Genomic DNA, 21,995 nt, shown 5'->3' on the forward strand with positions numbered 1-21,995 from the left:
TCCATTTTTCCCTATTTTCTGCATCTCCCCTTGTTAACCCCCTTACCCACATTTCTTCCTCCACCATCTTTAGCCAAGTCTTTCTCGGTCTTCCCCATCCTCCACTTCCTTCTACATTCATTTCCATCATTCTTCTCAACCAGTCACTTTCATCCTTCCTCAACACATGACCAAACCATCTCAACCTGTTTCTCTTCACAGCATCAATCACAGGCTCTATTCCCATCATCTTTCGGAATTCATCATTGTATAAAATACCCAGATATCCACGCCGATGCATATTCTCCAAGGGTCGATACACACCAGAAACAAACGTACCTTCCAAACACATTTCTGCTGAAAAGGTAATGGTTGCGCGAATAGTGCTTGCACAATGGCCGCCAAATGAGTGTGACCAACAAGCCGATTTCCACCAAGATGCTTCCAAACGTAGCCGAGGCCTGTACCACCGACCAAGAAGAGGCCATTTTGCCCGTCGCTTCTGCGTTGTATCCACATTAACTATTAATTCTGTTTCAAAGGTAAACAAGTGTGACTTTTGCTTTGCACTTAAACTTGTGGACATTTTCTAGTGTGCAGTTTTTCACATTTTGATAATTTTTTGGGATGTTGATCAACGTCATGAAGAAAGTAGCACTTGCAGTATTTAGGTTTTCTAGGTCAAATGATATTTAGATAAAAGAGAAAAAGGTTAAAATTGTTGATTTTGCCACTTAGATCACTCTGATTTCAAGTTTATCTCGATTGTGGCCAGTTTATAATCAAGTTTATCTCATCGGTTGTTATCTCCATTTTTTGGTTTTAGGAGGTGGGAGGAAGTTCTCCAAGGACTCAAAATCTCCACCTCCTTTTTCAGTAAAGGATCATTATTCATGAAACAGATTGTGAAACTTTGTTCTCATATCTTCGTTCCAACGGCTCTTTTTAGAATCCTCACTGAACCTCTAGCAGCCTCCACTTGTAGCTTGCTTGTAGCCATATTCCCCGGAATGATTTTTAAATACTCAGTAAGGGTTTTCTTGATCATCGCTGTTGCTCTGACTATCACTGGTACAATTTCAGCTTTCTTCAATTTCCGAATCCTCTTGACCTCGTTTTACAGCTCCTGGTATTTGAGCGTTTTCTTATTTGCCGAGGCATTTAGTCCAAAGTCATTGGGAACCAAAACCTCAATCAACAGTGCCATCTTTTCCTTTTTGTGTTTGAGCACTGTCTGGACGCAATGCTCCGCCTGCAATCTCCACACTTGATGGGATCATCTTGTCATGCGTGAGCACTGTGTGCTCATTTTCAAGGATCGGATTTGGTTTGTTTTTCCATGATTGTTCTGGAACCGGAATGTTGAAATGTTTACATATGTGCCAGTGAATTACTCTGCAGACGCTGTCATGTCTTTCTATGTACAACTGTTCTGACATGAGCTTTTTACAGCCTGAAAGTAGGTGACTGGTACTTTGTTTCTACCCCACAAAACCTGCATTTGTCTGATTGGCTCAATCCCACAATTTTCTTAAAGGAATTAGTGTAGTGTCCTTAGTCCTGGTCATTTATGATGATTTTTTCTCCATCCCAAATAATTTGACCGCTTCTTAGCCATTCCAATGAGCCTTCCTTGTCAATCCCTGTTCTGTCAAGCTCTTTTTAAAATTTTCCTGCTCTTTTGTCATTCTCCCATTTGTCAGAGTATATCTGCTGATGTTTCTTTGTCGTTTTCCTTTTTCTTCTTTGCGATCATTGGAGCTGTATCTGTTTCTATTTAATTTTCCTGTGTATTATCCTACACTTATACCTGTTTTTGGAAGTTTGTTGCTAAATGGAATGAGGATACCTTTTCTGATTTGTTGTTTTCTTGCTCGTGCACAAATCTCATTCGATCGTCTGTTGAGCTTTTCACATACTCCGCTAGTCCCACACACGCTGTTCTATGCACTTGGTTCAGCTCCATCAGAACACCTCCTCCTCCTCCTCCTCCTCCTCCTCCTCGTATCAGCAAGTAAAACCTAAGAATGCATTCATGTCTGTAGAATATCTTGTGACGAGTCAGAAGTTTCCTTGTTTTGGTGTCAAAGTTTTTGATCTCCGATTGTGGCCTGTTTAATATTGCACAGCTATACTGGAATACCAGTACTGCAAGTTGGTTTATAGTTTTGATTTTGTTAATTGGAGAGAGAGAGATGACTTCAGAATTAGTCTCATTCTGCATAGGTACTCTTTGCTGCTTATTTTACGCATTGTTTGTGTTGTTTACGCATTGACGGCCTTCTTCTATTCCGAGGTATTTGTAGGATGCTTCGTTTTCCAGTTCCTGTATTGTTGTCAATCATCGATTGAGATAGTGTGTTATTTTTGCTTTAACATGTGGAAATATGCATTTGGCACACTTGTCCAGACCAAATTCCATTTGAATATCCTCACAGTAACGCTTTACTAGTTTCAGTTGATCTGCCAATTTGTCATCATTCGGTGCGAAGAGCTTTAGATCATGCATGTAAAATCATCACCCCATTATCTCATTATAATTGTAAGGTGTTAAAAGGAAAGCCATTTCAAGTTGCTTTCTTTAGTACTGGACACAATCATGTGAACACGTGGTATAATCAATCACCTGGTTGTGAGCAAAGCAAATAAAAGTAGGATTGATAATTTCCAAAATTAGCTTGCTCGAAAATTTGTTCTCTCCAATTTCATTCACGTCCGGTGTGCAAACAAAAGCCACCAAACAAAATATTTTATTTGTTCGCTTTGCCTACATCCAACACAAATTCACTTCTGATGTGCATAGACCTTTTCTACCACAGAGGCTGCGCAGGTGAAAGTGATTGTCTCAGGAGATATTGACCGCATTCTTCACTGCAATGTTTGTGTAGTTTTAGATTAAGGGCCATCTGTATCCAACAACACATTTCTGCCAGTTTTGGACTTTTTTTGTAACACTGGGCCATTTCAAAATATTTTCTCGTCTCCCAGAACCACTGTGAGCTCCAACTAATCTGTATTACTCGAAATCGCTATGTATTTTAAAAACACATGATTACAGAAAAGCATTTATTTAGTTTATTTGTGTTGTTAATAAATAAAATATTCTCCTCGACAGATTCTCCACACATATCCTATCCTATAACTGGTGCTCTTGGGCCTTTTCCAGGTGCACCCAAACAATAAAATGTAACTTTGAGCTCCGGTCTTAAAAGTTTCCATTTCGTGATCCTCATTGTGTTATCTCACTCTTAATGATCAAATTAAACAGAGTAGGTGAAGGCAAAATAATAAGATGATATATTGTTGGAATTGACCAAATGGATTTTGTGAAAAACCTCCAGCCAGACCTCAGCACTTTTTCCATTGGTATTCCCAGCTCCTTGCGCAAGCATTTTCTCCAACACGGCAAGCAATGGCAGCGCCTTCTCAGCCTGGTAGGTGAGCAGGTACAGGTCTACCAGCAGGCAGCATACAGCTCTTGCAAACTTTTCGTCTGCAAATAATGAATAAATGAATTTATAACCTGTAGGGTCAACTAAGTTTTGTAGGCAGCAAGCCTAGATGTCAAAATATCCAAAGGAGTAAGAGAGACTCAAGCGAAATACAGTCACGTGAAAAAGTAAGTACACCCCATGTAAAGTTTTGACTTTTTCAACATATTTCAACATACATCTATTTGATCTTCATTTCAACAATATCGATAGATAAAGGTGATATAATATAACAAATATCATGAAAAATTTACATTTTGTAGTCCATTGTATAATTTAAATAAACATAAATGCAAATTTCGCATGTGGAAAAAGTAAGTACACCCTTGGCTCTACGAGGTGGTATTGCCCCTTTGGCAGAAACAACCTCAAGTAGGCGTTTCTTATAACTGTCTACCAGTCTCTGACATCGACTGGGAGGAATTTTTGCCCACTCCTCCATGCAGAATTCTTTCAGCTGTGCGATGTTTGAGGGGTTTCTTGAATGCACAGCTCGTTTCAAATCCCCCCACAACATCTCGATGGGATTTAGATCCAGGGTTTGACTTATCCATTCCAGAACCCTCCATTTCTTTCTTTTCAGCCATCCCTTGGTGGATTTACTGGTATGTTTAGGGTCATTGTCATGTTGCCATTCGACCACTCCACGATTAGTCACCACATTTGACTACGTTCCATACACCGTTTGGACGGTACCGATGAAAGCGCATGCCATTTGCTATCTCATCAGCACCAGAACATTTTCAGCGCCGCATGCACAAAGTCGTGTAAGGCTTGCGTGGGTGCGAGGTCGTCGCTGATTATTTTTTTTGGTGGTTGGCTTTGGAGTTAACAGTGAGGATGCCATACAAGATCACAATGGTAATCTGGAAACCCTGCTGAAGTGGTGCAAAGAGAAGGCACTGACACTCAACAGTGAAAAGGTGTGGCTGTGTGCTACGGAAGTGCCGTTCATTGGACACACTACAACTGAAGATGGTCGACAACCTGACCCAGGCAAGATCAAGGCAATCATAAACATTCCTGCCCTGGGGGACACGGCGGGTGTTAGAAGATTTCTGGGGCTTATTCAGTACCTGGCAAAGTTCTTGCCTCACTTGTCTGAGATGACAAAACCTCTCAGGGAACTAACACAGAAAGACATTGTTTGGACCTGGGGTGGTGCGCAAGAAAGCGCTTTTGCCCGAGTTAAGCAGGCTGTTTCTCAAGCACCTGTTCTGCGCTACCACAGCCTGGAGGATGAAGTCACCATTCAGTGTGATGCATCCAGCACAGGCCTACGGGTGGCGCTGCTACAAAACGGCCAGCCTGTAGCGTACGCCTCGCGTGCTCTCACAGATGCAGAGACATGCTACGCTCAGATCGAGAAGGAGCTTCTTGCTATTGTTTTTGGGTGTGAACGCTTTCATGTCTATGTGTACGGACGTGAAAAGATAACCATACAGAGCGATCACATGCCACTTCAAAGCATATTCAGGAAGCCGCTCACAACTGCAACGGTACAATGTGGACGTGGTGTATCACAAGGGCATTGAGATGTATGTTGCAGACACACTCAGCCGAGCTTACCTGCAGGACGAAGAAGTGTCACAGTTTGTGAGAAGCCTACAAGGGGTGAACCCTGTTAACACTCTGTCCATGCGGGCGGATCGCATTAAACATGTGAAGGCCGCTACACGGGCAGACGTTGTACTTCCTGAACTGATGAGAGTAACTCTAAATGGATGGCCAGAAAAGCACGAGGTGGCTGAAATTGCCCAGCCTTACTACAGTTTCAGGAGCGAACTCACGGTGGACGACGGTCTACAATTCAAAGGTGAATAGCTGGTCATCCCAGCATCAATGAGAAAAGAAATCATGGCGAGTGCTCACAAGTCTCATGTGGGCCTAGAATATTGCCTGCGGAGAATGCAGGAGAGTGTGTTCTGGCCACCAATGAGCACAGACATGAGGGAGTACGTCCTGAAGTGCAAAGCGTGCCTCTGACCTATGGACGAAACCAAGCACACGAGCCTATCATACAGAATGTGGTGGGTGACCGGCCGTGGTCCAAGGTCGGTATAGACATATGTGAACTCCAAGGATGCCAACTGCTGGTAGCCGTAGACTACTACTCCAGCTACATTGAAGTTAGAAAGCTGACTAGCATAACCTCATCTGCTGTGATTAAATTGTTATCTGAATGGTTTGCAAGACATGGCATCCCTGACACGGTGGTGTCGGACAACGGCAGACAGCTTGATTCTGGGGAATTTCAGCAGTTTGCTCGTACATGGGATTTTGAACACCGGACCCCGGCCCGCACTATGCCCAAAGTAATGGTAAAAGTGAGAATGCAGTCAAGATCATGAAGCAGTTGTTTAAGAAATGCGGGGACACACATCAGTCTGAATATCTTGCGCTAATGGACTGGCGTAACACTCCGACTCAAGGTGTGGGCACCAGCACTGCCAAACGCCTGTTCGGGCGGCGCTGCCGAACTCTATTGCCAACTTCGGATGCAAACCTGGCACCAAGGCACAATACTACAGTGGACACTGCTGGTCTCAAAGGGGTAAAGGCCAAGCAAGCCTTCTATTACAACAAGGGGGTACACCCTCTGCCATGCCTCACAGCTGGTGACAACGTGTGCATTCGCCTGCCGGGTGAGCAACGTTGGTCAGCTGGCACCTGCCTGCGAGAAGTCGCACCGTGGTCCTACAACGTGCGCATAGGATGCACAGTTTATTGACGCAATCAACGTCATAGTAAGGGAAACATATGAAAATCTGTTAACTAAATTGTTACCAAAAAATTTCTTCACCAATATGTTTGTAAAGATGTGTAATAACATGTGTTAAAATGTTGAAGGTCAACTCCCGTGGGAAACCCAGAAAAAAAGCTGTTGAATTCAGGTACCGAAAAATTATTTTCGAGAATTTTTATTTTTTTAAATCGGCCCTTAAGTAACTTATGAGGGGTCAAATAAGGGTTTTTCATGATTCTGAGTTGATTGTTAACATTTATATTTCACCACAGACACTCCTTTGTGGAAAAATAATTTCTAAATATATCTCATTTTCTACTTTGCAGGACATGGAGTCTAGCAATATGGATGAAGACGTTACTCCACCTGTGCTCAATTGCTTCATCTGTGCACGCTCGGATACACCAGCTGAAAGGCTCATACAGGCAACTCCAAAGGGATACTCAACTTTATTGAAACAAGCAGAAACTGTCGAAAATGTTACTGTTGTGGAACGTATGAAGGAGGCTCAAAAGGAAGGAAAACTGAGGTACCACCAGAAGTGTAAAAATGATCTGTACAACAACTTTGTTGCAACCACCAAGAAGTCAGCTCAAGCATCAAAGGCAGAGAAAGAGTCATCAAAGTTGAAGAGAAGACGCACTACTTGTGAGTTCAGTTCATCAACTGGCTGCAGTTCTAGAAGATCACAGTCAGTTGACCTCCTGTATAAGGATGTATGCATTCTTTGCAACCAACCAGCCCAGCTCTACAAAAATAATCCAGCACAAGCTAGAAAGAAATACAGAGTGCCAGATAATTTGACTGCAGATACACTGAAGGCAAGCTTGCTGAAGACAGCACGGAGTCGCGGGGATGACTGGGGCACTGAAGTCACTGGACGCCTGGAAGGGATCAACGACTTGGTAGCAGAAGAAACACTGTACCATTTGCGATGCAAACTTATGTTTGCGAGAGGTGACAGTTTGTCCAAGACTGATGAGGAAGGAAAAAGGAAGAGAGGACAGAGGAGTATTGATGAGGAGCGAGAGGCAGTTTTTATTGAATTCTGCGAATGGTTAGACTCAGAATTAGAGCATGGGGTAATGAACATGGACCAAGTCCATGAAAAGCTGCAGGAGTTTGATCAGTCACCAGAGAAGAGCCTTTCTTATTCAAAGCATTGGCTAAAGATAAAACTTCTAGAGAAATACGAAGACACCTTGTATTTCACAACACAGGAAAGAAGGGCAGATGTACTCTGTCTCAAAGATGGCACCGACAATATTCTGCGAGGGCATCATGCTAATCTTGACCATGGAGATGAGAAGACTCAGATCATAAAGACGGCACTCAAGTTCATATCCAATGATATTGCCTTGATTGATTTAGGTCCAAAGTCATACCCCACCACACACAGTATGACTGACATCGATAGTCAGCTGACACTTGTTCCTGCAAGCCTTCAGATGTTCTTGAGACCGATTGTCAAGACAGACGAAAGAGTTGCCGTTTGGGGGCAGAATTTTATTAAGGCCTGTCGACCTCGGTCTGGAGTATTGCCACACCAAATGGGGCTTGCCATACAACTTGATCATAGATTTGGCTCAAAATGGATGCTCAACAAGTTCCACCGGCTGGGATACACCGAGTCTTACACGGAGACACAAAACTACAAATACTGCTTCCTTAATAGTAGGAGTGGAGATGATGTTCCAGATACTTCTGGCACTCTTGATACCATTGTGGAGGAAACCGATGAACAGATCAATGATGAGGTTGCGGTTGATGCTGCGCTTGAGGATCAATCAGGGATGACAGCCAAAGTGCCAGCCAGTGAAAGTGAATTGTCAAGTAATGATCAGGTGGTCTTTATGGAGGTTGGGGAAACAAACAATGCAGTCACTCAGTTTGTTGGAGACAATATAGATTTAAACATTGTCTCTATTCACGGAAACACTCCCTTTCACTCAATGGGTTGGATCGAAGTCACCTCTCCGGCACCACCTTTGCCAGATCCACAGACAACAGCAGCTTTCCCCCGGGTGAAGTTGAAGGCACTCGACAAAGCTAAGATCCTGAGAGGAACTGAAGTAAAGATTATTCCATTTACGAACAGGAAACAGATAGGAACGAACGCGATCACGTTTCTCCCCCTCGCTGAGCTTTCCTCCTCCCTGGCTCATGATCAGCCACTCCTCACTCCAGGTGACACACTCTGGGCAGCGGGGTGGGTGATCAAAGCCAACGATCCTGAGTTCCCACACTCCAACTGGAATGGCTGGATGAAGAGAATCCATGCTAATGATGCAAAGCAGAGCACACAGATCGAGTTCCTCCCAGTTATTGAAGGAGACCCTAATGACCTCAACACCATCTTCACCACTCTGAAAGAGTGCATACGGCGCGCTGGGGTCGCTATAGTGACCTTTGATCTTCCGATTTGGCTGAAGGCTGTGAATATAATAAAGCAGGCAAATCTACCCGTCATTCCAAGGTTGGGTGGTTTTCACCTGCTGAAGTCTTATCTTGGATCAATGGGTAACATCATGGAAGATTCTGGACTACTAGATGTGATCCAGTTGATCTATCCTGGAAGTACGACAGCCAACCACATCATGGATGGAGGATGTTTTGACAAGGCAATCCGTGTTCACCTCCTCATCGATGCAGCCATCTATCAACACATCATGAAACTTGCCTTCACTGAGGAGGAGCGTGGTGACATGAAGACCTCCATGGAGAAGGTGGCTGATGGGAAGATGGGAGCCAGACACTCAGACCCAGTAGTGCCAGTGTTTGAGCAAAGGTTTGAAGAAACCTTCAAACGACTCGCAAAAGGAGGAAGAACACCTGCACTCTGGGTGGAGTACCACCACATGGTAGATGTGATCAAGGTCTTTATCAGAACCGAGCTACTTGCAGACCACAATGGGCATCTGTCCTGCATTGTTACCAAGATGCTTCACATCTTTGCCGCCGTAAAAGTGAAAATATAAATGTTAACAATCAACTCAGAATCATGAAAAACCCTTATTTGACCCCTCATAAGTTACTTAAGGGCCGATTAAAAAAAATAAAAATTCTCGAAAATAATTTTTCGGTACCTGAATTCAACAGCTTTTTTTCTGGGTTTCCCACGGGAGTTGAACTTCAACATTTTAACACATGTTATTACACACCTTTACAAACATATTGGTGAAGAAATTTTTTGGTAACAATTTAGTTAACAGATTTGTGAAATATCTCATAAAATGCCCTTACTATCAGCTGAAAGCTACTGGGGAACTGCCAGTACCAGAACCAGGACGGTTTGGTTCCATGGATTCCAGTGCTGAAGCTGCCCAGACAACCAGCACCTGGACCAAGCTTGATCGCAGACACTGTGGTCGACAAACCACAGTGTGCATCTGCACCTTCCCTACAGCAACCGACATGCGAGTGGATGGCGAAACCGGAGCTGAACCCAGGACAAGCAACAACTATGCCAAGACGAACTGGGCGTGTAAGACAACAACCCAAGCGATATGGATATGAATGAGAATGAGAATGTACAACATGCTGTTTTGTTGTGGTTTTTTTTGTGTGTTGTTAGTCATGGGTGATAACTTCTTTAAAGGGGGGGGGGGGGGGGAGATGTGACATGTGGAGACAAATGTTAACCTGGCGATAATAATAGACTGACCCATCTTAACCTTATCTATATAATAATGGACTGGTCCCTCTGCAATTCACTGCTGATTTGTCAGATTTAGTGACATGCTTAAGTGAAAAATGGAATCTGATGTTCATGTCGAGGAGAAGTGTTTTCTTACGTTGTAACTACAGTGTTTTATCCTCGAATACAAATGATAGTTCTTCAAAGCTCATCAGAGTATTTATTTGTTGTTAGTTCATTTGGAATCTGGTTGGCCATGCGGTGAAGTGCACGAACAGCTTGTGCGTCGAGTGACACCCTCGGGAAGGCCTCAGCCCAATCGGAGCAGTGAGCGTCCATGTTCTACAGCTGACATCTGGTAGTCGAAGCACCCTCGGTATTAACAAAACCCGACACTCGGCGCGCACCCAGAATAAGTGCACTCGGAGATCGACACACGCACACGGTGATCAGAGGTGGTAGAGGCAGCGCTAACAGACCAAGGAATGTTACGTGTTACACCATGTTTGAAGTTCAGAATGACTGTTCAGTTCAGAAAGGAAAGACAGGTAGATCACCTGGTATCAGCAGCAGAGCATCGGAAGCGAATGTTGAAATGTTGTTGATCATGTAGCAAATGAAGGAAGACAAATAGAAAACAAGAATGACCAAGAAGAGATCCCTGAGAAACACTGACAGTAAGATGAGCCACCCATGTTTATAGCAATATCTGATCTGCATTAACCCTTTGAGTATGGATGACGTCCAGTGCCACGACCCGCGAAAATGTTTTGTGTACGGATGACGTTACTACACGTCATCGACTATACCTATAAATAGATCGTCAGTACGTGGTTGCATTCCCGTACCAAAATGCCAAATTAATCCCGTACCCGGGGTATTATTATCAAAAAAAAAATCCCATACTCAAAGGGTTAACAATACTACATATATATACATAGTCACGTGAAAAAGTAAGTACACCCCATGTAAAGTTTTGACTTTTTCAACATATTTCAGCATACAGCTATTTGATCTTCATTTAAACAGTATCTATAGATAAAGGTGATCGAATAGAACAAAAAACAATGAAAAATTGACTTTGCAATAATTTATTCAACAAAAAATTAACAGAGATGCCATTTCCTTCTGTGGAAAAAGTAAGTACACCCTTGGCTCAAATAGGTGGTATTGCCCCCTTTGGCAGAAACAACCTCAAGTAGGCGTTTCTTATAACTGTCTACCAGTTTCTGACATCGACTGGGAGAAATTTTTTGCCCACTCCTCCATGCAGAATTCTTTCAGCTGTGTGATGTTTGAGGGGTTTCTTGCATGCACAGCTCGTTTCAAATCCCCCCACAACATCTCGATGGGATTTAGATCCGGGCTTTGACTTGGGCCATTCCAGAACCCTCCATTTATTTCTTTTCAGCCATTTCTTGGTGGATTTACAGGTATGTTTAGGGTCATTGTCATGTTGCAAGGTCCACCTTCGGTTGAGCTTCAACTTTCCGACAGATGGCCTCACATTATCCTCAAGTACCCTCTGGTACAATGAAGAATTCATATTGGATTCTATGATGGTGAGCTGCCCAGGCCCTGATGCAGCAAAGCTGCCCCAAACCATAATATTTCCACCACCATGCTTTACAGTTGGCATCAGGTTCTTGTGGTGAAATGCTGTCTTTGGTTTTCGCCAAACATATCTTCTGGTACTGTGGCGAAATATCTCTACCTTTGACTCATCTGTCCAGAGCACATTGTTCCAGAAGTGCTGGTCTTTGCCAAGGTGTTCATTGGCAAACTTTAGTCTTGCCCTGATGTTCTTTCTGGACAGCAAAGGTTTCCTCCTGGCACACCTCCCATGTAGATCAAATTTGTGGAGCCTCTTTCTAATGGTAGACTCATGCACTTTGACATCAACAGTGGCAAGAGCTACCTGTAGGTCCCGTGATGACATTCTGGGGTTCTTAGAGACTTCTTTCAGCATCTTGAGGTCTGCTCTCGGGCTGAACTTGCTGGGGCGGCCTGGCCTGAACAAGTTGGCAGTTGTTTGGAATCTTCTCCACTTGTAGATGATCTTCTGGACAGTCGAATGATTGATTTCAAATTGTTTGGAGATCTTTTTAAATCCTTCCCAGACTTGTAGGCATCTATAACCTTCTTTCTGAAGGCCTCAGAGAGCTCTTTTGATCTTAGCATGGTGACACCGCACACTTCAACAAGAAAAAGCAAACCAAACTAATAGTCAGAGAGCCTACTACACTCTATTTCAACCCATAGCATACAAAAGGTTTGACCCCCTAGAGTTGTTGGGGGTATCAAGCTGAGTAAAAAAAAGTATGTAAGATTGACCCCCCCTGCTGGAACTAGTCACCAGACCCCCCTAAAATGACCCCAATAATGGGTTATTTCAACCCATCTCATACATGGACCAAATTTGGTTACAATATAGTGTCATGTCAGGACATTACAAAAATGTCAAATCTAACAACTTACCCTGCTGGAAAGGTGATGTTAGACCCCCCGCAAAGTACCCCCCAAAATGGGTTATTTCAACCCATCTCATACATGGACCAAATTTGGTCACAATATAGTGTCATGTTAGGACATTACAAAAACATCAAATCTAACAACTTACCCTGCTGGAAAGGTGATGTTAGACCCCCTGCAAAGTGCCCCCCCCTAAAAACGGGTTATTTCAACCCATCTCATACATGGACCAAATTTGGTTACAATATAGTGTCATGTCAGGACATTACACAAACATCAAATCTAACAACTTACCCTGCTGGGTAGGTGATGTTAGACCCCCCGCAATCTCCTATTGCATATACGAACCAAATTTGGTCACGATGTACAAATATAACAAATCTAACGTTACCCTTCTGGAAAAGGTGGGTGATGTTAGACCCTTCCTCAAAACAATCTACACACAAAATACATGATACTTCAAATATATAAACTCACCATCAGTCAATGAGGATTACTATTTATTATCACAAGACTCAAACATAAACGAAACATGACTTCCTGTCAGCAACAGAGCTCTTATTTTAGGGAAGACATCATGATTTATCGTTGTTTTAAAATTCATTTAAAACAATAAATGATACAGGAATAGGTCATTGGTGTGGTCATCAGCATCATCATCAGCGTGGGGTCACCTTTAGGGGGTCAAACAAACAGCATACAAACAGCATACACTACAAGTGTTGGTTAATGCATACACTAACATTATTAATAACTAACATTAACATTAACATTAATAACTAACATACACTAACTAAATGTTGGTTACAAACAAACAGCATACACTACAAGTGTTGGTTAATGAAATCAGCATACACACTACAAGTTACAACTACAAGTATAGAAGTTTGATTTAACTATTAATCTCCATTGTAAGAGGCTTCTGAGCTTTATTAGTTAATCTTTGTAATAAGATTAAACATTTTAAATTATCAAACCAATGCATTTCAAATAATGTTTGATTGTTAAACATTTTAATATCCTCTAATGTGGAACAAATATCAACTTTGTTATCATTATTAACCAAAAGAAGAGGGGAATGTCAAGAGGAAAACATAAATTCTTCAGATTAAGTTTCCATACTTACTATATGAAAGCATGTTGCTTAAAAACTGGAAAATCTAGAATATGCAGTTCCTCAAGGAGGGGCTCGTTCAGTATCTGTGAAAGTTAAATACAAAATGTATTTGCTATTTGACCATATAATGCTCATGAAATTTAGGATAGTATGCCTACAAGTCAATCATCTCTGATTGGTTTCATTCAGGCTTCTATTATTATATTATATTTGATCATGTCATGCTATTATAAGTGCATCAACAATATTTTATTGGTTGTCCTCTATTGGCTTCCGTAGTTTACAAAAAATATTACCAAGGAGGGCCTAGCAAGGTCATTTGCATACTTTTACTAAACTAGGGGCATTAAATGATGATGTATGTCAATGTACAGACATGTCTTAAGCTGTTAAGTTGTTACATTTGATAATTTGTAATATCCTGATGACATGATTGTGACCGAAGTTGGTTCATGTAAACGATGGCTTGAAACAGGGGTACTTTGGGGCCGGGGGGGGGGGGTCTAACATCACCTACCCAGCAGGGTAAGTTGTTAGATTTGATGTTTTTGCAATGTCCTGACATGACACTATATTGTGACCAAATTTGGTCCATGTATGAGATGGGTTGAAATAACCCGTTTTTAGGGGGGGGCACTTTGCGGGGGGTCTAACATCACCTTTCCAGCAGGGTAAGTTGTTAGATTTGATGTTTTTGTAATGTCCTAACATGACACTATATTGTGACCAAATTTGGTCCATGTATGAGATGGGTTGAAATAACCCATTTTGGGGGGTACTTTGCGGGGGGTCTAACATCACCTTTCCAGCAGGGTAAGTTGTTAGATTTGACATTTTTGTAATGTCCTGACATGACACTATATTGTAACCAAATTTGGTCCATGTATGAGATGGGTTGAAATAACCCATTATTGGGGTCATTTTAGGGGGGTCTGGTGACTAGTTCCAGCAGGGGGGGTCAATCTTACATACTTTTTTTTACTCAGCTTGATACCCCCAACAACTCTAGGGGGTCAAACCTTTTGTATGCTATGGGTTGAAATAGAGTGTAGTAGGCTCTCTGACTATAAATGTCTGAGGTTTAAATAAGAGAGGTTCCTCCAAGATCCTCTCTAACGATGTTCTAATCATTTACACCTGAGCTGGTACACCTGCTTCTAATTTTAGGTATTTGAAGTAGCTCCACACGGTCTCCACGTTTTTCGAAGTTAAGTCTGTTCACAATTGTATTTTGCCGAAACTGTATTTATCTTTCGGTGTGTGAAGTTATTGTGTGCAACTTTGGTTGTTTCTCGGTGTTTATCTTTCATAAATTGATCGTCTGTTTGCCGTGTCGCGAGCAAGGCCTTTGCCGCGTCGCGAACGATTTGAAATCGAAGTTAAGTGATTGTTCCCATTTGTATTTTCGTTAAAACTGTATTTATTTATGGTGTTGTACGTATATTGTGTCCCGACGAAGATTTTTCGGTGCAAATCTTTCATACCTGTATTGAAAATCGTGTTAATTCGTGTCGTGTCTTGAGGCCTTGTACAGTGTGCACTGTACAACCTTGAGGCTTTGTTTTTCTCAGCGGTCCGTCGTTTGTGATCCAATAACTTTCGTTCTCTGTATTCCCAGTCTTTTCACCCATAGCCTACTTCCTTGTGTAAATCTCAACTCAAAAAAAGAAAAAAAAAAAAAGAAAAAAAATTTCCTTCTCTGTTCTCATTCGTTTATTCATTCTTATTCGTTCGTTCGTTCTTCGACCACGTGTTTCTCCCCCATTTCCCCAGATAGTTTTCACTCATTAACCTTCAATGTTTACACTTTCCCCTCAAGTTATGTATTCCGTCATATTTTATAACACCTTTTTCTTCTTCTTCTTTAAAAGGCTGCTTTCGACTTGCTCAGCAAATCAATTCATCCCAAAAAAAATATCCATCTCCTATAGTGCCTTTTTTCTACATTCCCTAAACTCTCCTGCACTCCATCCTCCATCCAGCGTCCTTAAAACGTATTTTTAACTCGAAGGTCACAAGAAACTCATTTTGCAATAAATGTTCGTTTCCCATAAATCGTAAACTTTCAAAAATCCAATCTCACCCCTCCCCTCCAAATCTTCCCCATAACCCCTCCCCTCCAAATCTTCCCCATCACCCCTCCCCTCCAAATCTTCCCCATCACCCATCCCTTTCAAATCTCCCCCCTTGCCCCCTCCCTCCTAAACTACCCCCACATCCCTCCCCGCCAAGACGCCCCCTCGCCCCTCCCCTCCTAGACTCCTGCCTCACCCCTCCCCTCCAAATCTCCCCCATATCCCATCCCTTTCAAATCCCTCCCCCATATCCCAAATCCCTCCTCCCAAACTCCCCCCTCCCCTTCAAATCTCCCCACCCTCATTGCTTCTCAATTTCCCCCCTCTCACTCCCCCTCCTCAAAGCGTCCTCCCCGCTTCTTCCCCTTTCAAACTCTCACCTCCATCTCCCCCAACCTTCTGCCTCGCTCTTCCCCCTCCTCAAATAACACCTCATTGTGGCTCACCCAATCACCATCAAACCTTTTGTCCGCCCCATCCTTCCCTTTCTCCAAGCTATTCTGAAATCTCTGACACACCTTCAACAGCTCTCCCTACCTCTTCCACATCTTACCCTACCCCTCCTCCCCCCTGTTCTGTATCTGATGCTCCCCCTTCCTCTTCATTAACGGTATGGACCTCAAACATCCGGGGCCTTCGTTCAAACTTAACTGATCTCTCCATACAGGTTGCTGCTGTCAAACCAGACGTGATCTGCTTAACAGAAACTTTCCTCCTTTATGATGTCTCTGATTCCATAGTATCTCTCCCGGGCTACTCCCTCCTCCGGTATGATAGACCTGAGCCTCGTCCTGGAGGCGGGGTTGCTATCTTTATCAAAAACTCTCTTCCTCACTCGCCCTGCACTGCACTCTCTCCACCTCACCCCCAGGAATACCTCTGGCTACGGCTTCCCCTTCGCTCCCACCTCTTGTTCATATGTGTGTTGTACCGTCCACCAAACAGTGATGACTCAATCTACATCTCGCTGTCTGATGATATGGACCAACTTCTATCTACTCATCCCAACTCTCTCTTCCTCATATGTGGTGATTTCAACTGTCATCATGCCAGTTGGCTGGGTGTGGGTACCTCTCTCACCAGCCATGGCTCCTCAGCAAAGGACTTCTGCGACTCACTGGGACTGACACAATCTGTCAATTTCCCGACCCGGATCTCAGTCAACGGAACATCTTCTCTTCTGGACTTGGTTATGACTAACTTCCCTGAAAATGTCTGCTGCTCTTCTTCTGCTCCAATCGGATCATCTGATCATGTCCTTGTTAAAGTGGACATCTCTCTGACCATCCTCAGGGAGCCTGCTCAGCGTCGACGAGTCTGGCATTTCACTCAGGCCAACTGGCACGGTCTTCAAGCAGCCATCAATCATCTGGACTGGTCTCCCATCTCTACCACCTCTGACATCAACTCATCCTGGGAATTCTTCCAAAGTAAATTGCTCTCTCTCATGCACAGATTTATCCCATCTCGTCTTCAGTTGTCATACCCTTCCTCCCGTCCATGGTACACGGAATCTTGTGGTGAGGCTGTTGCCCAGAAACAACTTGCCTTCGTCTCCTGGAAAGCAAATCCAACGGAAGGAAATCTCATTTCCTTTCACAAAGCCCGAAACAAGTGTGTGTCCACCCTCAGGAGAGCCAGGAAACAATATCTCTCCGTTCTCAAGACCGAACTCTCTTATCTGTCTCCCTCTTCCAAATCCTGGTGGCGTCTGGTCAAATCCGTTTCTGGTGTTTGTTCCCCCTCCATCCCCTCCCTTACCTCAAACGGCTACACAGCTGACTCCGCAAGTGAAAAAGCTGAATGCCTCAACTCTGTGTTTGCCTCTAAATCTTGTGTCCCAAACCCATCCCTCTCTGTACCCACCATACCCAGTCGTACCCTGCTGCTCCTGGACTCCGTGTCCTTTCCTCCTGACAAGGTGGAAAAGTTTCTGTCAACCCTCGACTCTGATTCTGCAACTGGACCCGACGGCATCAGCCCACGGGTCCTAAAATCCTGCTCTGCTGCTCTATCTCACCCTCTCTCTGTTCTCTTCACCCTCTCTTTTGCTCAAGGTCAACTGCCATCTGCTTGGAAATCAGCCAACATCACCGCTTTGCACAAAAAAGGTGCAAAAACAGATCCTAGCAACTACAGACCAATCAGCCTTCTCCCAATTATCAGCAAAGTCATGGAATCCATCATTGCTTCGGATATGAAATCTTTCCTCTTCTCCAATGGCTTGATCTCTGATCATCAATTTGGTTTCAGACCAGGTCACTCTTCTCTGGACATGCTGCTTCTGCTGTCTCAACAATGGATGGAGGTCCTCAATGCCAAACAGGAAATTAGAGCTGTCTCCCTCGACATATCACGTGCCTTCGACACGGTCTGGCACCCCGCTCTGCTCACCAAACTCTCCTCCTTTGGTATCCATGGAAATCTCCACGCATGGCTGGTGGACTTCCTCTCTAGTCGTCGTCAACGTGTGGCCCTGAATGGGTTTCTCTCATCTCCTCTTCCTGTTCAGGCTGGAGTTCCCCAAGGCAGTGTTCTGGGCCCCGTGCTTTTTCTGGTCTTCATCAATGATCTCTCTGACTCTCTCGAAAATCCTCTCTATCTCTTTGCTGATGACTCCACTCTCTGCCGCTCCATTCCTCTTCCCTCAGATCGGCAGTCTGCTGCCTCCTCACTCTCTGAAGACCTGGACAAAATCACAGACTGGTCAAACAAGTGGAACATGTCTTTCAATCCTGACAAATCTCACACTCTTACTATGTCTCTCCGAAAAGATCGACTGGACAACCCTCCCATCTACTTTCTCAACAATCCTCTCCAAGAAGTTCTGTCGCTCAAGATTTTGGGTCTCACTATCTGCCATGATCTTTCTTGGGAAAACCACATTTCCAAGCTGGCCTCCAAAGCCAGTCGCCGACTGGGCATCCTCCGTCGTGCGAAGTCCTTCCTCGGCACACCTGAGCTCCTCACCACATACAAGGCTTTCATCCGCAGCTCAATGGAATACTGTTCTCCCCTATGGGCCGGTGCTCCTGCCTCACACCTAGCTCGGCTTCACGCTGTTGAAACCAAAGCTTTCAGAATTATTGGAATCTCCCGCGATGAAGCTATCTCTGAGGGCCTTTCACTCACTCACCGCAGGCAGGTAGGTGGTCTTTCTGTCTTCTACCGACTCCTCTCCGGCCTTGCACCCCCAGCTCTCTCTGTGCTCTGTCCCCCAAATATTCCTACAGGTCGCACAAGATCTGCCAGCAACCCTCTGATGGTTAAACTGCCGAAATCTCGGCTCTCTGCTCACCTTCACTCTTTCATTCCTCTTTTCTCCCGCCTCTGGAACAAACTCCCTCACTCCCTTCAATCCCACTCCTCCCTCCAGGTCTTTAAAACAGCTGTTCACCACCATCTCTTATCTTCCCCCATCCAAAACCTTGATCTTTTCTACCCCCGCTAATTCACCCCAGATCCACCTTGTTTGAAATTCCAACTTCTTTCCTGGAAGTCCTGGCAGTGTCCATATGTTTTATACCTCTCCCACCGCCCCCTTCCCACGCCCCCCCCCCCCCAAAGCCCTCGCCCTCTCTCAGATCTCTCGATGTCTCCATGTCTCTCGGTCCCTGCTCTCAAATGTTGTGTTTGTGTCCTTCCCCCTCTCTCCCCATCTTGTCTACCGCTCCCTATGTTATATGTTTTATGTGTCGGTTTGTCTTTCTGTGTGATTAATGTTCGCTCTTTCACGAGCCTCGATCTTGTATACAAAAAAAAAGAAAAAAAAAAAAAGTGATAAATGTAGGGGTGTACTTAATTTTTCCACATGCGAAATTTGCATTTATGTTTATTTAAATTATACAATGGACTACAAAATGTAAATGTTTCATGATATTTGTTGTATTATATCACCTTTATCTGTCAATATTGTTGAAATGAAGATCAAATAGCTGTATGTTGAAATATGTTGAAAAAGTGAAAACTTTACATGGGGTGTGCTTACTTTTTCACGTGACTGTGAAAGTGACGTTTATATGACGTGACACACACATATATATATATATATATATATATATATATATATATATATATATATATATATATATATATATATATATATATATATATATATATATATAGGCAGATATATAGGCAGATATATAGGCAGATATATATATATATATATAGGCAGATATATATATATATATATATAGGCAGATATATATATATATATATATAGGCAGATATATATATATATATATATATAGGCAGATATATATATATATATATATAGGCAGATATATATATATATATATATAGGCAGATATATATATATATATATAGGCAGATATATATATATATATATATAGGCAGATATATATATATATATAGGCAGATATATATATATATATATAGGCAGATATATATATATATATATATATATATATATATATATATATATATATATATACCTTTGAAAAAGTATGAGTTTAGCAATAAAACTATAGCCAGGAAGAAAGTAGTTTGCATATGATAAATAGATTGAAAAGAAAATTGTTTGAAAATAAACTTAGCTCGTTTATGAAACTTAAAACCTGCTGTGTGCGCTTACCGAATGGTTCGATTACTTGATAAAGCCGTTCCATCAGAGCAATTGCTTCGACATACTGCTTGAGGTGATAGAGCACAACAGCTTGGTTGTATAATGTCGTTCCATTTTCAACATCATCCAGGCCGTCCACATCTTCCATGTTTGAGTGCACCTAGCAGGATGAAACATCCATTGCAAACCAGAGAGCACATAGAACATCGTACCTCATGCAGTCTTAAGATAAATGACATGGGAAGGGTCTTTTAAACTCTTGCTTTGTGTTTCCGAGCACGACACATATTATGCTTTTTTGTGAACTTTGATCAACAGCTTGTCTAACAACGTCTGTGTATGTCTTGTCTAACAATCCTGAGTTGCGTCTTGTGTATTTGTCTGTATGTCCACGTGTGTAAGATGTGTGTGTGGCACCTCCATTACGAGCCTTAGATCCTGTATAAAAAAAAAAAAAAAAAAAAAAAAAAAAAAAAAGCCGCAATGGCAACTATACGAAGCCGATGGGTCAACCAGAACAGTCCAAAGCTGAACCTTCCGCCAGCTCTTCTCAGTTCTGATTAGTGTTCGATTTGAGTTCGAGAGTGTCAATATATTAAATTCAATTGAAACTAGAATGGCACTCCGTAGAGAGCATACCTCTTGCCATGCTGAATAGTTTATGTTTTGTATCCCACAGCAACCACGGTTCCCGAAAAAGGCCAACCCCCGCTTGTGGGGAAAAATGGCCTCTAAAGGTGTTTTTTTATTTATTTTTATCCCACTGAGAGGCCGCATCTGGATTCGGATCTGAACCAAAATCGAATCGGCTCATTCTCATCACCAAACCAACTCGTCCACCTGGTTTAGTCATAGCTTGTCCACAACTTTTTTTAAATATCATGGAATATATCGCTTTTCACCCGATCTCTCAATGGTGAAGAATCACTTAAAAATTAAATAATTATCGTATCCGAATCCATATACAGATCTTCACCAAACTCTAATCATTTCGTGCTTGTCACATACCCAATCGGTCCACGAAGTTTTTTTTTTTGTTTTATTTTGTATACAAGATCGAGGCTCGTGAAAGAGCTAACATTAATCACACAGAAAGACAAACCGACACATAAAACATATAACATGGGGAGCGGTAGACAAGATGGGGCGAGAGGGGGAGGAACACAAACACAACATCTGAGAGCAGGGACATCGAGAGATCTGTGGGAGGGAGAGGGCTTTGGGGGGGGGAGGCATGGGGAGGGGGGTGGGAGAGGTATAAAACACATGGACACTGCCAGGACTTCCAGGAAAGAAGTTGGAATTTCAAACAAGGTGGATCTGGGGTGAATTAGTGGGGGTAGAAAAGATCAAGGTTTTGGATGGGGAAAGATAAGAGATGGTGGTGAACAGCTGTTTTAAAGACCTGGAGGGAGGAGTGGGATTGAAGGGAGTGTGGGAGTTTGTTCCAGAGGCGGGAGAAAAGAGGAATGAAAGAGTGAAGGTGAGCAGAGAGCAGAGATTTCGGCAGTTTAACCATCAGAGGGTTGCTGACAGATCTTGTGCGACCTGTAGAAATATTTGGGGGACAAAGCACAGAGAGAGCTGGGGGAGCAAGGCCGGAGAGGAGTCGGTAGAAGACAGAAAGACCACCTACCTGTCTGCGGTGAGTGAGTGAAAGGCCCTCGGAGATAGCTTCATCACAGGAGATTCCAATGATTCTGAAAGCTTTGGTTTCAACAGCGTGAAGCCGAGCTAGGTGTGAGGCAGGAGCACCGGCCCGGCCCATAGGGGAGAACAATATTCCATTGAGCTGCGGATGAAAGCCTTGTATGTGGTGAGGAGCTCAGGTGTGCCGAGGAAGGACTTCGCACGACGGAGGATGCCCAGTCGGCGACTGGCTTTGGAGGC

At 43.2% G+C, this 21,995-nt stretch overlaps 1 protein-coding gene across 3 annotated transcripts in view; it reads right to left on the minus strand.

Annotated features, from left to right (window-relative positions):
- CNOT10 (CCR4-NOT transcription complex subunit 10) overlaps positions 1 to 21,995 on the minus strand; it is a 160,285-nt gene that overhangs the window by 81,791 nt on the left and 56,499 nt on the right. For all 3 annotated transcript variants that reach the window (XM_068108758.2, XM_068108756.2, XM_068108757.2), the window contains exons 4-5: positions 20,115 to 20,265; positions 3,327 to 3,472 (exon numbers count right to left, since the gene is read on the minus strand). In XM_068108758.2, coding sequence (XP_067964859.2) covers positions 3,327 to 3,472; positions 20,115 to 20,265 — 297 coding nt within the window. The remainder of the gene's footprint in view (positions 1 to 3,326; positions 3,473 to 20,114; positions 20,266 to 21,995) is intronic.

This window comes from Myxine glutinosa, chromosome 2 (assembly GCF_964187855.1).
Source record: "Myxine glutinosa chromosome 2, kmMyxGlut1.1, whole genome shotgun sequence".
Lineage (NCBI taxonomy): Eukaryota > Metazoa > Chordata > Myxini > Myxiniformes > Myxinidae > Myxine > Myxine glutinosa.